Source organism: Chelonia mydas, chromosome 4, assembly GCF_015237465.2.
Source record: "Chelonia mydas isolate rCheMyd1 chromosome 4, rCheMyd1.pri.v2, whole genome shotgun sequence".
NCBI classification, from domain to species: domain Eukaryota; kingdom Metazoa; phylum Chordata; order Testudines; family Cheloniidae; genus Chelonia; species Chelonia mydas.
In genome coordinates this window covers 133168852-133185337 of record NC_057852.1, presented here as the reverse complement: position 1 = coordinate 133185337, position 16486 = coordinate 133168852, and the positions used below count along the sequence as shown (strand labels likewise).

Sequence of the window (16486 nt, the reverse complement as noted above, 5' to 3'; positions counted from 1 at the left end):
TTTCACCAACAGAAATTGGTCCAATAAAAGATATGACCTCACCCACCTTGTCTCTCTAATACCCTGGGACCAACATCCCTGCTACAACAATATCCCTGCAAGGCAGTTAAATGTTGCAACAAATCCATAATCATCTAAAGACTTCAAGTTGCGAAGTGACAACAGTGAAGTTTCTAGGGATGTCTGAGAAGCTTAATAATTGATTAATATCTGGTAAGGGCTTGGAGACATAGTCACTGACTCTGTGGGTGCTCTGGGGCTGGAGCACCCACGGGGAAAAAAGGGTGGATGCTGAGCACCCACCGGCAGCCCCCCGATCAACTCCTTCCCTCCCCCCAGCATCTCCCACCCTGCTAGAGAGGTGTTTTGGTATCCTTCTCCCTGTTTTACAGATGTGGACATGGAGACAGAATGGACCTGATTCTCCACTGCTTTTGTACCTCATGTGGTCATCTACATCTACTCAGAGTCAACACAAAACACCACCCAGTGAGAATTCTCCACTCACAAAACACCAGCCCTGTCATGCTGTCGGAAGTGGCTTATGACCGTGATGGCCAACCTGAGGGTAGACTGCCAAAAAGCAGGGCAGAAACCCCCAACTGGCTGTATGTTCTACCATTAGATTTCACTAACCCAGTGACAAGTGTGACCTCCTAAAGTGCTATAACAGCCTTGGAGTCCCAGACAGTCCCCTTGGGCATTCCGGTCTATCTTGCCACCAGGGCAAGCTGGACTATGGGATAAATGGTCACTTTACATCAAAAATCACAACAATAGTCAGGTTACTCCCAGTCCCAAAGTACCAGGCACTTTGTACTCAGATCTCAAACCAAAGACAACACCTGTAGCCAATCCTGCAATAAACTAATGAAAGATTTATTAACTAAGAAAAGAAATGAGAGTTATTTACATACACACACAAATGAGTTACAGTGTTAGATTTAAAAACGTAATATAAGCTCCTATAATTAGCAGCTCTTTATGTCCTTTAGGGCTGACCCATGCCAAGCAGCAGGGGGATCTCTTGCTTACGTTCAGGAATCTTTACCCCTCAGAGTCCAGACAGCATAAAGATCTCAGTTTCTCCTTGTCAGGGATTTTAAATCCCCTTCACCGCAGAATCCAAGATGATGGGATGAGTTCATGAGCAGGTCTCCCCTTCCTGGCGGGAGTTCGGAATGCAATCAACAAAGTCTCTGTCCTTTGATGCTACACAATGCCTCGTTTGCCTTCAATGGGCCGTCTTTTTTTTTTCATAGATATTTAGGTCAGAAGGGACCATTATGATCATCTAGTCCGACCTCCTGCACAACGCAGGCCATAGAATTTCACCCACCCACTCCTGTGAAAAACCTCTCACCTATGTCTGTGCTATTGAAGTCCTCAAATCGTGGTTTAAAGACTTCAAGGAGCAGAGAATCGTCCAGCAAGTGACCCGTGCCCCATGCTACAGAGGAAGGTGAAAAACCTCCAGGGCCTCTTCCAATCTGCCCTGGAGGAAAATGCCTTCCCGACCCCAAATATGGCAATCAGCTAAACCCTGAGTATATGGGCAAGATTCACCAGCCAGATACTACAGAAAATTCTTTCCTGGGTAACTCAGATCCCACCCCATCTAATATCCCATCACAGGCCATCTTGTGTGCAGGACGAGCACTTTACCTTAATCAGTGCTTCTTTTCCTGTTTGGTGAGTTACACAGTTACAGAGGTTTACGATGCAAACGCTCAACATAACTTTATACCTTGTGATACCATAAGTGAGATTCCTATATGCAGCTTCCTACAAGCATTCCATAAAGTCTAACAACTAAACACGTTCTTGTAGCACTAATATCCATTTTAACCATACGAACCAACAGGTGAGCCAGATTGGTTTCCAGCTATGCGTTTGTCAGTGGTCAGTGCGGATGGGCCTTGGCATTAGTTGGCGCCTGCTCTGCTAGCAGTGAGAATTCTCCACTCGTTTACAGTGATGGGAGCATTTTATAGTCATGTGGCGACACAAGATGCCAGGCAAGGGGAAATCAAGCCTGCTTGTTTTCTCAGCAGTAGAAATCATATTAATCACAACTCACTCCATCTGGGCCCTGATTCAGCAAAGTAATTAAGTACTTTCCCAACTTTCAGCATGCCAGGAGCCCCACTGAAGCGAAGACAAGTTTACGTGCCTCGCTGAATTGGGGCCTTTGTCAATTGCTGCAGCTTACTGAGGTAGTAGGTGACTGAACTTTGCACGAGAGGGGTGGAGAGGGGAACACTGGGACATGCTTACTAGGGCTGGTCAAAAACTTTACATTGAAACTTGTATTTGACAGAAAATTGGGTTTCTGTCAAAAGTGAAATTTTGTTTGAAAAGTGTCCACTTTCTGTGAAAATGTCGATATTTTCCCAAATAGCCTCAATGTTTCAATTTGGAAATTCTGCCATGGTGCCTCATGAGAGTTGTAGTTTGAGTGCCTCATGCGCCTCATTCTCCTCAATAGAATGGGCTGCCCAATTGGACTACACCTCCCATGATGGACCACAGCCAGAGACTTCCATGATGCACCACTTCCCCTTTCCAAGGTTACTTGGGAAACATTAATTCTGACATATCCTAACTTTTGAGTGCTTGACTTTGCAACCTTAATAAAGTTCTCTTCGTGTAGCTTTTTGTGTGTGTAATTTCCTAGGTGTTTAAAAAGGCAAACCCATGCCCACGTGGGTCAACAGCAAGGCTGAAACCTTTAGATCTACCTCACAGACACCTGCCACTTGAGCTTAGGGAGTAGCTGACAGAAGTAGTAAGTTGTTATGCTCTACGTGGACCAGCACTAGAGGGGGATGGGACACACACTTCCAGTAGGTTTCACAGATAATTGCTGACCGGAGAGGAATGATGAGACTCTGGAATCTTGGATTACATTCTAGGCTCCAGAGGGGAATATTCTCTACTAGGCACAACCTCTTCTACTCCTTCCCCCAAACTTGTCCCCTTTTGTTGTGTACCCTCCAACCTGCCTATGAGAGTCTCGTGTCTTCCCCACCCATTGCTCCTCATCCGACTCCCATTCTCTTCACCTAGCCAGTCCCATTCCCTACTCCTCAAGTTTCTTAACCCAGTCCCAGTCTCCTTGGCAAGCCAGTCCTAGTTTCCTTCTCTGGACAAGTTGTCCAAGGTTCAATTCCCACCCTGCTATCCCAGACTTCCCCCTTCACGCAGCCAGTCCCAGTCTAGTCCCAGGTTCCCATCTCTCAGCTCCTCATCTCATCTGTCTCTCTGCTTTCCCCTGACCCCCAGTTGTGCCCTGTCCATACTCCTCAGTCCCACTGGTTCCCAGTCCCAGTCTGCCTCCCTGGCTTCCTTGTCCAGCCTCAGTGTTCTCCCCACTTCCCTCAGTTCCTTGGCTCAATCTATTTCATCTGCCCCATAAGGCTGTCTCTTGTCCACTCTGCAGTCAAATCAGGCAGCTTCCTCCTCCACGCTGCCGGGGCCCAGCAAGGGAGTCATTGAAAGCAAAGGAGAGAAAGACTCTCTGCCTTCAGTTCTGGTGCCTGGACCCAGAGCCAGCACAACCCAAAACATTCCAGATGAGGAATTGCTGGGAAAGTCCTACTCACCCGCGGGAGTATGCTCAGAGCGAAAATCTCTGGAGATTCCATGTGCGCTAAGAAGTCTTTACTGAACAAGGGCACACTACAATTTTTCAAAGGCTTCTAATCTGGCTACAATTGAGTGGATTTTCATGGGGATGGCAAAAGCTACCTCCCTGACATAACAGCCGCCCCACTGCAAAATTTCGAGTCCTTGAGCCAAAGCAGGGTGACACTGGAGGGTTTTTTTAATAAAAAGTCACCAGAATTTAACATGGGCAAAACAATGTAATTTTTTCCTAGCCTCATTCTCAAAAATAGCTGAGCCATGCTAGCTGAGATTTTCCAAAATTACAGCCCTATAGGCAGGATCGCTTGACGCCTTTATAACATGGCTTGTTATCACCACAAAATTGTTAGTAGCTGTAGATAATCCTATTTGTTCTGGCAGAATCAATTCAAAACAAGCTGATAAAAGATGATTAAGTAGCTTCACTGTAATATCATTCAAAACTGCATCTGCACCCATGTTTAAGTTTGCATCAAGCTTATATCATGTCTCATTAACCACATTACAAGATGTGATCAGCAAATATTTGCCCAAATTTGGGGTAATGGAAAAGGAACAGGTCATTAACTGCTCCGTTCTAGAACTCTGGCATAGGCAGCAGGAATCATAGGCAGGAGGAGGCTGTGCCTCCCCAAAGAGCCTATTGTGGCCCCGCTCATGCTCTGCCCCCAGGTCAGGCCCGCTCCTTCTTTCCCAACGCTCTGCCCTGGCTGGACAAGGTTGGCTGGGGCTGGCTGGCCTGCCTCCCACAGGGACTCAAGGTGGCTGGTTCTGGGACCGCGCTGCCCACCCGGCACTCTGGAGCTGGCCACCCAGAGCCCCGGGACTGGTCAGCCAGAGTTCTGGGGCTGGGGATGCTACAGCCACACCACCTGGAGCACTGGGGCTGGGGGCGCTGCGGCCGTGCTGCCTAGGGGCTGGGGGCGCTGCGGCTGCACTGCCCAACACACCGGGCGTCCTGGTCACTCTGAACGCTGGGGCAAAATTCTATGCATTTGAATGCAACAAGGCCATGGGGCCGATTTAAAAAAAAATCTGTTTATTATGCAGTCGAGTTTGGTTTTAATTCATCAGTTTTTCCCTCTTATAAGAAATCCAAAATATTGCGGGTGAAAGATCAGGAACAAAGAAATGTTAAGTGTCAATGCAATTCCCCTGCAAAATGTCAAACTAGCTACCCTGGGCAAAAGTCTCTGTTGCTGTAAACTGTCTCAGCGTCACTATCTGTACGTCAACAGAGAGTCTGGCCCAATAATAGCAGCCCTTATTTTCAAAGCACATCACAGGCATTAATAAATATAGCCACAAAACACTCCTGGGAGGTTAGCTGAGGTGTCCGAGGCAGAATGAGAATTTGTCACTTCCAATCTTGTGTACAGTTCACTCAGCTGTGGGTCTGATTCTCAGGTCTACTCCAGCTCCCCTGCAACACTCTGCCAGCAAAAAGCAGCCAGAAAGCCAGCTTCAGTGAGTCCCTGAGCAGCCCCCTTCTGGCTGTATGCCACCCTCTTCCAGACTCCTGTACATGGGGATTTCCCAGGAGAAAGGCAACATTGACAGGCTGTCCATATGGCAGCAGGCCATAAGGCAGCTGGACAAAATTTAGAACAGCCTGATACAGGCTTGAGGCTGCTCTAGATTACAAAGGGACCAGACTTTCCTATCTCCTATCTCAGATGGGCCTTTAATATACACAGCTAAGGCTTCAGCCCCATGTCTTGCTCTTACATCATATTATTTACAAGTTAGCCCTTGCCCTTGGTACGATGACATGTGATACTGTTAATCAATACACTCTGCTGAAAGAAATATACTACCTGTTGAAACTGTGTGTTGCCTGACATCATGGATTCCAGTGCAGAAATGAATTAAATCGATACATGCCCATATAACCCTGTATACTACGAAACCTCTCTATTGCCACTTGTTGAGTCCAGAGTGCCGCATAACACAGGCTTCAGATCGTTTATTTAACACAGTACATTTTTCCATGGTTTCATAGAGTTTGTCTAGAGGTTTATAGGATTTTGCTCACTGAATCACAATCATTTTAAATCTTTCAGGTTCTATATTTTCTCCTGTTTGTATGACATTTCCCATTATAGAAACTGAATTCAGAGTCAGCGACAAACTAAAACAGCCATTTGGCTTTCACTGTCTCTCTTTGGGACAGTCTGGCAATTGGCTGATGTGGTCTGGTGGCAGAGTAACTCGGGGGGTTCTGTGTCCAGCTCTGTCACTGCCTCAGCACCTCACTTAGGGCAAGACAAAGCAGACCCAGCGTTCAATCTTGGATGCCTAAACTGGATATTTGGGAGAGCGAGACAACCATTTGCCCAGCCCTTCTACTGCTGCTCTTCCAGCCATGGCCTGCAGTGGGGGATGGGACCCCAGTTCATGCCATCTGATGGAGTTTATTGCCAACTCTTGTGATTTCCTTACAACTCTAGCAATTTTGTGGTGTTTATTTATCTGCCTCATGAAAATATGATGAAAGGTGCCAACTCATGAATTTTCCCAAATTCAGGATGGCCGCCATCTCCTATTACTGTCAATGGGGCTCGAGCCAGCAAGATGGCTGCCATTTCCCTACAGTCTCTCTGCATGTCGAAGTGAAGCTGCCCTTAATAAAGTTGGCTGCTACCTCCCACTGTTTTCAGTTAGATCAAAGCCATGTCCTCAGGCAAAATGGCTACCACCCTATGGTTCCAGGGACTAGACAGGGCACAGGGACTATAAATAGTTCATAGTCACTGGAGTCTTGTTATCAGGGTCCCCAGCCCAGCCCGGTTCCAACTAGAGCTGGGCAAAATTATAAATGTCCATTGTAGGCACCTAAATGTCCTTTATGCAGAATCAGAGACCATAAAACACAACAGGACCCTTGCTGTAGCTTTGCTCTCTACACAGGTAGCTCTCAACCTGTGGTCCACAGACCCTATGTCAAAGGGGTCCGCGAAAGACTTAGACTGAAAACTGACTGAACAGAATTCAGCTATCTATTCAGACAATAGATTTCCAAAAGGGCCCACAGCTCCGTTCGAAATTTTGTAGCCGGGGGGGTCCGCAAATGAAAGAAAGGTTGAGAACTACTGCTCTACACAACATTACGTTTAGGAGGAAAGCACACGGATATAGCTGGTGTACAATATATAATTTTTACTAACCATACACAAACATACCAAACCTAACTACATACGTTTACACTACCACTCTGTTAGATTCTGGTGGCTTAGGTGACAGAAGACAACGGAGGACCACTGGATGGACCCCAAACTATTTAAAGAGATGATACTCAATTCTTATGCGCTATATACACCTCCCCTCTAAAAGGAAATAAAAAAAATCCCATTTACCAATGCCTCACTATCAAAACTCCTATAATTAAATATATGACAACCCTTTTGTTTTTTTAATACTACCAGGGAGTTTTCACATGGGAAATGTATTCCAGACTGTTCTAACCCCAGCAAGAACATCTGGTGCTCTTTCTTTCCCAACCTTCAGCCAGGAGATGTGAAATAAGCCTGGTGATTTTCAGTGGGATGGTTCTTTATTTGGGAAGGCACAAATGAGTTAGTAAAAGGACAAAGGGCAATTTGCCATTTCAAAAGTGAAGTCTAAGACATACATGCAGGGCCAATCCTCAGCTTCAGCCTAGGAGAACTCAGTGAAACTGAAGGAAAGAGGGGGATTCTGATCCAGATTTCAAACACCCTAAAGTTTGTCAGAGTTTGGGTATGGAATTAATAGGTCTATCTGCATCATTCAGTTTAGGTTTTAAGCACTGGGTTGGTATGTTCAGATCCAGGCTTTTAGGGTTTAAGTGTATCTCTTTTAGGAACTGATCCCATAAAGTGTTGAGCACCCCCAATTAGAGCTAGGTAAAATTTTTCGACCTATACTTTTTTCCTGGCCAAAAATGCCACTATCTGACTATTCCAGGTTTGCTTAAACTTTTTGTGACTTTGTGTTGATTTTGCCAATTTGTTTTGGTTGGAAAAAAACAAACTTTTAAAACGTTCTGAAAAAATAGTTTCATTTTGACATTTTTAAATAAAACATGTTGTTTAAAATGACTTTATGTTTAGAAATTTCCCTCAATTTTACGTAACCCCTCCAAAAAACGTTAAAAAAAACCCTGCTCAAATCAAAACAGAATATTTTGTGTTGGGTCAAATGAAATGTTTCTATTTTTTAAACTATTTTTTAAAACTTTTTCATTTTCCAGAAATTTGAAAAAAAAATTATTGTCATGGTGACCCAAAAAAGACTGTTTTTCAATTTTTCTGACTGGCCAGTGAACTGAACAATCAATGGGAAGTCAATGGGAATCAAGGAGGTTCAACACCTTATACCAATAGGCCCTTATTGTGGGATGAACCTCCAAGAAGGCTGCAAGGTCTTTGAGGGGGCTGGTTCAGATCAGACTCCAAAGGTCTAGACCTGAGCCGTACTATCCGAGCCTTCTGCTTCTGAAAAATGGAGCAGGAAAACTCAAGAGAAGGGGATTTCTAATGGGCTTCTCAGCATCTCCTCTTACTCTCCCAGGCAGAAATACCCTGAGACTCAATGGCTGTTCTCATGATCACAGAATATCAGGGTTGGAAGGGACCTCAGGAAGTTCTAGTCCAATCCCCTGCTCAAAGCAGGGCCAACCCCAACTAAATCATCCCAGCCAGGGCTTTGTCAAGCTGGGCCTTAAAAACCTCTAAGGATGGAGATTCCACCACCTCCCTTGGTAACCCATTCCAGTGCTTTGCCACCCTCCTCGTGAAATAGTTTTTTCTAATATCCAACCTAAACCGCCCCTGCTGCGACTTGAGACCATTGCTCCTTATTCTGTCATCTGCCACCACTGAGATCAGCCGAGCTCCATCCTCTCTGGAACCCCCCTTCAGGAACAAAATACATAAATAAAAGTCCAAGTGATTTGCTGAAACAAACATCATCTCGATCCTCACCAGGGACTCAACCCTGGGCTAAAGTATGAACTTCAACAGTGTGAGCTAAAGGACTGAGGGTACATCTACATTGCAAAACCCAAAATCCTGCAGCAGAAAGTCCCAGCGGCTGGGTCAACTGATGTGCGTTTGGGGACTCCCACTTCTGGGCTAAAAATAGCAGTGTAGTCATTCCCACTTGGGCTGGAGCCTGGGCTCTGAGATCAGCCCCATCTTGTCTGAGTGGGAACATCTATACCGTTATTTTTAGCCCCATCACGTGAGCCGGAATCACTTGACTGCGACTCGTTGCTGGGGGTCTTTTTTTGCAGTATAGATGTACTCTAAGTCCCTCAGCTGGTAACTCTAGCAGAGTTATGTCCTCCATGGATCAGGCATGGAAAAGGTCATATAGCAGACTTGACTGTAAGTTACAATAGTGCCCTTAAAATGGTTTGATTCTAATTTAGACAAAGGATCAGTCCAAATTCTTCCCAGGTATCAACCCAATTCAGCCAGTGGAGTTACACCACTGATGTATTTGGCTCAGTTGATTTACACCAGGGTTCAGCTTAGTGCATTGTGTTTTCCATTCCAGTTCTGACATCTCTCGGACTGATGACCACCTTATCTAAAAGGGAATAAAACTGGAGTAATACTTAATGATACTTACAATACATCCTTTCACACCACCTTCCTAAACCCCATTTAAAACAATCCTCCATGTATCCAATATGGATTTACATTCCCCCTTCATGACCGAATTGACTGCAGCTCCTTCTCAGATTAGCTGCAAAACAAGTACTCTTTCTCTGTCACGTAATTTACAAATGATGTATTCACTGAAGTCAGACTTGAGATCATTGCTTCTTGTTCTGTCATTGAGACCATTGCTTCTTGTTCTGTCAGGGAACTGACCTCTGCCAGACACCTTGTAGGTTTCCTCATGCTCAGGGTAGGTGGTTGCGAGGTGCCACCCCCCAACCAACCCCCGGTGAGCATCACAACTATACAGCACTACACAGGTGGCCTGAGATCAGATACGGATTATGGACTGGAGTTTTAAAGGTATTTAGGGGCCTATCTGAATCTTTAGATGCCTAAACACCGTTAGAAATCCAGTCCCCAGCCTCAAAAGGCATTCAGCTGGATCCCTGCTAATGGGAAAGATGCTATGGCATATGCAGCAGGGAGTAATTTAACTCCAGTTGTCTGCTTCACAGAGTCCATGCATTCTCTTCTCCACTGGAACGGAGAACTCCTATTACTATCAACAGGAGCTGCACATGCCCAGAAAGGGAAGCATACACTCCAGGTGTGAGTAGGATTTCGTCCCTTGCTAAGCAAACAGCTTCCTAAAGTGCCTTATTAGCCAGACAAACATATTCTTATTAATTGCACCAATACTCCTGATGATTGCATCGTATGCTTGGGGATATGTATCAGAATACCAGGAAGGGTGTGGGTTACTCAGCTGATAAAAATCCACAGGGGTACTAGGGAATACATTTAGATTTCAAGCAATATTTTTGCAGATCGTTCTAGGACCAAAAAATGAATAACACCACTGCACTTATATGCAGACTTATCAAAGATCTCACAGTGCTTTTAAAATATTAATTAGTTAAGCTCCCCAACCCCAAGAAATTTGGTAACTATTATCCCTGTCTCACTGGTGGGTAAGCAGCGGGGTCAAGTAGTATGTCGAGGGTCATGCAGGAAGTTAAGAATAGAACCCCAGAGTCCTAATTGCTCAGTTCCTGCTAATCACTAAGGCTGCTCTTTTCCACAGAGGACAGATCCTCAGCTGGTGGGAAATGGTGTAATTGCAATGGAGGTCTATTGATTTATATCCACGGAGGAGCTGTATTTATGTCTGTAAAGTCACACCGTATATTTGCAAAAGCTCTCCTGCTAAGCACTGTTTAGGCATTCACATATTTGAAAAGGTGCAACGCAATGAAAAGAAATCAGAGGCCGCGTGGGTTGTTTTTTTGAAAGTCAACCACATACAGGAACCTGTACAATTTAGAAAAACATATCTAAAAGCCACCGGGAAGCTGACACCGAAGCCGTTTTTACACTGAAATGTTTTTACACAAACGGAGAAAGGAAAATGTACTTAGGAAATACACTCCACGGAGAAGGGCCAGAATCTCAGTGGGTGTCAACTGGCATCACTCTATTGATTTCAATGGAACGACAATGATTTACACCAGCTGAGGATCTAGTCCAACTTTCCAACTGGAAAAAGAAAACCATGTTTATGAAAAAGAGATATTGTTGGACAATCTTTCCCCTCTGTTTCCTATTTGAAATAACTCTGTAGTAGAGCTTCCAAACTCCCAGGCTCATTAACAGCATGCAAAAGAGTTGGGGTAGGATTTACCGCTGGAGTTTTGACCATCCGTGCCCTTTTAAGGGGCGTGCATAAGAGTGTGCTATGGAAATGAAAAGTTTGATTATAGAAACATGAGTGGTATAAATTCAAATCTCTTTTGTCAGCTTTGTATTTGACATGTGGTCACACCAAGTACAATGATCTCAAATCTCTTTACAAACTATTAAGCTTCACAATACTTCCCAGGAGGTAGGTCAGTAACATTATTTCCATTTAGCGCAATAGAAAACTGAGTCACAGAGAGGGTTAAGTGGCTGATTTAAAGTCACACAGTGAATGAGAATCCTGGCTCCCAGTCCCATGCTCTGAGCAACATGCAATATGTGACTAAGGGGAGATATGATAGAAATCTGTCAAATCATGAACTATGCAGAGAAAGTGAATCGGGAAGAGCTGTTTGCCCCTTCGCATAACACAAGAACGGGTGGCCACCCAATGAAATCAATAAGCAGCAGGTTTAAAACAAACCAAAGGAAGTATTTCTTCACACAACGCACAGTCAACCTGTGGAACTCCTTGCCAGGGGACGTTGTGAAGGACAAAAGTATAACTGGGTTCAAAAAAGAATTAGCCATTGGCAGACCTATCCTCCATGAACTTAACTGTTAGCCAAGGTGGTCAGGGACACAACCCCATGCTAAATCTTTGATTGTCAGAACCTGGGACTGGATGATAGGGGATGGATCTCTCAAATTGCCCTTTTCTGTTTATTCCCTCTGAAGCATCTGGCACTGACCTCTGTTGGAAGACAGGATACTGGGCTAGATGGACCATTGATTGATTTGACTCAATATGGCTGTTCTTATATTCTTCCTCTTTTACTTAGGGTGAGAACTGGCTCTTAAATATAGCTAATTAATCCTCACAACATCCCGATTAGGTAGAGAAAATAGCATCATCATCATCATCATCACGAAAGAGAAACTGAGGCAAAGCAGACAAGTGACTTGGCCAAGGCCATATGGTCAGAGGCAGGATTAGAACACACAAGTTCTTGGCTCCCTGCTATGATCTTAAACCATGATTTTCTCAACTAAATCTTAGTTTTCTAAAGTGTTGTTTGTAATGGTAAGTCCAGAAATGATTTTTAAAGGGGACAAACCCACCACAACAAATATCTTTTAAAAGTGTTCAGACAGAGCGGCTGTGTTCCTGAGACCCTGCATGCTTCTTGTAATTGATTTTTCCAGCGGACTAAACAAATCTGACTATTATGCTGCCTACAAAAAGCAATAAGGTGTTTCATGTAATCTGAATCTAAGATACATGGCCTTTGATCACGTGACACCTCCCTGTAGGCTCAGATGACAACAGGATGGGAAAAATGCCTGGCTAGTGTCAAGAAGATGCATTCTGACCTCTCTAGCACCCCCTCAACAATAACTAAGGGCATGAGAAAATCCCATGCAGAATGGCTCTAAGATTTCCTGGACCATAGAACTTCCCTAAAGCTGTTTATTTATTGAGTTGTCTGTGACTGGAGAGGGATGGTTGACGATGCGGCATCAGATCTCAGCTGTTGTAGATGGTCTACACTGACTTCTAGGAGCTATTTTGATTTCCATCAGCTGAGGATCTGTCCCACTAACTATATTTGGGAGGGTCTGAAAGGGAATGAGCGGTATTTAAACTCCTTTTTCTTTATGAACTAGCTATGCTACTTCAAGGGGAAGATCTGCTGGTATGGGCCTAGATGCCTCTGTCCTACCCTGTGAAGTAGTACTTGTGTTTCTAACCAAGGGAATGAAACCTGGCTTTGGAAATGGGGGTTGCCAGCTCTTCTTCCCAAAACTACAGAGGCTGCCTGCATGCCAGAGCAAGACTGGCTCAACGATTTTAACCCTTAGAATATTGGCTGGGGAAAGGCACTCAGCGGGAGAGTGTTCTAACGGCAGGGGAAAGATCATCTTAACACTGCTTTGCATTTTATAGCACCTTTCACTGGAGGATCGCAAAGTGCTCCCCAGACACTCAGAACTAAGCCTCACATCTTCCGTGTAAGGTAGGGGGGGGTCTATGCTGTATTCATTTTACAGATGGGCAAACGGAGGCACAGAAAGGTGAAATCGCTTGCCAAATGCACCAGAACAAGCCAGAATCAGACTCAGGAATAGAATCTAGTTCCTACCACTAAGCTAGAGAATGAGGAAATCAATAGCCCCTGATAAATAGTATGGCACATCACAAGGTCTCAGCGAAATGCAGAGAAAACAAGATTTTCATCTCTCAGCAATTAGCATAGAGACTGGTAGCAGCCACAGGAAATCACCCAGAAAGGTGTTTCCATTCTAGAGAAGACTTTGGCTCATGGTCCAAAATACATCCCTGGCATCACATTCCACTGAAGGCAATGGAGTTACACCAGACACGGGTTTAGCCCAGAATTTTTGCAGCCACAGACAAGAGGATGCCTTCTGTTCTGCCCACGTCTGCCCTCTTCATTTGCAAATGTGGTGCCCAATCCAAAGCCCAGCAAAGTCCAGGAGAGGCTTCCCATTGACCAGTGCGGACACTGGTTCAGGGCCTCTAGTCTTTGGCAACTTATTTGTGATGAGGGTCAGGGCTGCCAGTCAGGAGCCTGACTCATGGGGAACTGAGAAAGGACCAGTGTAACCCACACACCTCCTGGGTGTGGGGTTCTGTCCCAGCTCCTGGCACCGAGACCGCTTAGAGTTAAACGCGTCTGCTCTCCAGCCCTAGCTCAGGGCCATGTGGCTTTTAGCGCACGCAGTAGCGGCTCATGCATTTAGCTTCAGAGGTCCCAGGTTTGATCCCGCCTGCCAACGGGTCTGTAGGCGTTACACCAGGACAACCCAATCCAAGAGCACAGAACCTGGGAGAAACAGACCAAAGTGACCACTGAGGCTCCTGACCGATCATGTTAAATAACTTGATTTTTTTCCCTAGTGTCTCTTTGCCAGAATGATCCCGAGCTCTGAGGGCAGTTTGGGCAGTTTCAGTACGGTCACAGCATAAAACGCGTGGTATTTCCGACCCCCCCCCCCCCGCCCCTTACCACAACCTTAAGTCAATTTCTGACCCAGCTGCTGATGGACATTCCACCGCGGTGCGGACCAGGGCGCGCAGATCTTGCGAAGTTCTTTGGAGAGTATCATTATTATTCCGCCCTTGAGAAGGACCCCGCCCCCCTTTAATTGCAACCAGCGCTTGAAATGAAGCCTGGAAGTTCACCCATGGCAGGGAGCAACCGCTGAGAGCGAGAGGGGTCGCGCTCCTTCACCTAGCTGGGGAGGACAGGACAGCGCAGGGGGTGGTTCACTTACCGAAAGGCAGGACGAAGAAGAAAGGGAACCAGCAGAGAATGAAAACCCCCACGACGATGGCCAGGGTCTTGGCCGCTTTCTTTTCCCGGGAGAACTTCAGGAGGCGCACGGAAAGCGAGCTCCTGAAGTTGTGCCCTTTGCTCCGGGAGCTGGAGAGCGAGTCCTCCACCACGCTGCGGCAGTGGATCCTCAGCACCACTTCCATGGACTTGCCCCTCTCCTTCTTGACCCCCGCCTCCAGGCTCTTGGTGGTCCGCCGGGCCACCACGTAGACCCTGAAGTACATCACCAGGATGACCATGAGGGGCAGGTAGAAGGAGAAGAGGGAGGAGAAGAGGGCATAGCCCGGCTCCTCGGTGATGCTGCAGATGCTCTCGTCCGGGGGAGGCGGCTCCTTCCATCCCAGCAGGGGCCCGATGGAGATGACCATGGAGGAGAGCCAGACCACCCCGAGGATCACCAGCGCCTTCTTCTCGGTCATGATGGCGGGGTACTTGAGGGAGTACTTGACCCCGATGTACCTGTCCACCGAGATGATGCACAGGCTCATGATGGAGGCGGAGCAGCACAAGACATCCACCGCCGCCCAGATGTCGCAGAAGATGCGCCCGAAAGCCCAGGAGCCCAGCACCTCCAGGGTGGCCGAGAAGGGCAGGACGGTGGTGCTGAGCAGCAGGTCCGCGATGGCCAGGTTGACGATGAAGTAGTTGGTGACCGTCTGCAGGTGCCGGTTGCAGGCCACCGAGAGGATCACCAGGATGTTGCCCACGATGGCCGAAAGGATGAAGAGGGCCAGGAAGACCCCTACGCCCACCGCCTGGAGATCCAGGGCCAAAGGCAGGGAGGTGCCATTGGTCTCCGCTTCCTCCCCCGGCAGCCCCCACTCCCTCCAGGACCGGTTCGCGCTGCCCTGTCCCGTCCGGTTCCCATTCAAGCTGGCATTGATCAGATCAGGGAAAGTCATTTTAGAAGGGTCCGGTCTCCATGGAGGATGGCTCCGCCGTGAAAGGGACGCCGGGCATGCTCCCCGCTCCGCCCTCCCTTGCACCGCAAAGAGTTTCTTCCTCCCCCGCTCACTGCCCCGCACCCCCAGTCAAGTCCCCAGCCAGGAGGCTGTAGCTCAGCCACCCCCCTTTCCAGCCCACCCCACACGGGCAAGTCTCCCGGGAAGCGATGGGGGCGTGGGGGGGGGGAGCAAAAGGAAACGAAGAGCGTGGGGGACCCCTTTGCTCGCCTTCATCCAAGAAGATGCATCGCTTGAGGATGCAGGAGTTGGCCGGACGGATGCAACAAGAGCCCGCTTGTAAATTTCACGCCCATCCTCCCCTCCCTGCCCAGTCCAGGAGGCAGGAAGGAAAATCCAGATCTAAGCGGGAGGGAGGGGCGGAAAGTACCAGCTCCTCGGATGCTCAAACTTTGCATTCAATGGGTGGCAGGGCTGAGCGAGAGAGAGAGAGCGAGCGGGGGCTGTGCCTGGCTTCCCGGGGTGGTGGCAAGAAGCAGCTCAGCTCTCCAAACCCCTCCTGACGCTCCTGTTGCGTCCCCTTGCTGATCGGGGCGGGGGCGGGATGCCGAAGGAGCAGGAGGAAGAGGAGGGAGTTGTTACTTTGGAAAGAAAAAGGATCCCGGAGCCTGGCATCAAGAGGATCCGTTCCAGCGCCACGCCAGGAGGATGCAAAAAGCGCCCTCTCTGCCGGGCAAGCGCTGGGGCAAGGAGCCACGCCGGGGCACTTTGAAAGAAAGAGGCAACCGCACCGCTAGATATAGACCGCTACCCCCTGCGGCAGCCGCTCCGAGCCGACGCTCCGCGAGGCGGCACAGAGACCCCTGTCCGACGCTAGGGGGCAGCAAATGGCTGGAATCCTCTCCCGCCAGAGCCACTGGGCTCAGACTCCAGGGGAGGGAGTCGCGGGATCGAGCCCAGCGCCAGGCTCCTGCCGCGGGTTGCCTCCCGGCGCCTGACCCAGCCTCCTTAGGCAGCGCGGTCCCGAGCCCCTCTGGGGGAACAGCCCCCCCCCCCCCCGGGGCTGATGACAGGCTGGGAGACGGACCCTGGGCTTGCCAGGCTCCCGCTAGCGGCCCCTGCCTATTAGCCTGCACCCAGCAGCCCCCTCCCTCCGCCCCTTAGCCCCCTGCGCCCGGCAGCCCCCTTTCCTCCCTAACCCCCCTACCTGGCACTGCCAGCACGGCCACCTCCCCAAACAGCCCCC

The 16486-nt window shown here is 47.9% G+C and overlaps 1 protein-coding gene across 1 annotated transcript in view; it reads right to left on the bottom strand.

The window, feature by feature from the left end:
• ADRA1D (adrenoceptor alpha 1D) overlaps nucleotides 1-16155 on the bottom strand; it is a 75588-nt gene extending 59433 nt beyond the window's left edge. Inside the window, exon 1 of the mRNA XM_007067148.4 lies at nucleotides 14277-16155. Within this exon, the coding sequence (XP_007067210.1) occupies nucleotides 14277-15240 (964 nt within the window). The 5' untranslated portion in view covers nucleotides 15241-16155. The remainder of the gene's footprint in view (nucleotides 1-14276) is intronic.
• Nucleotides 16156-16486: the final 331 nt, after the last annotated feature.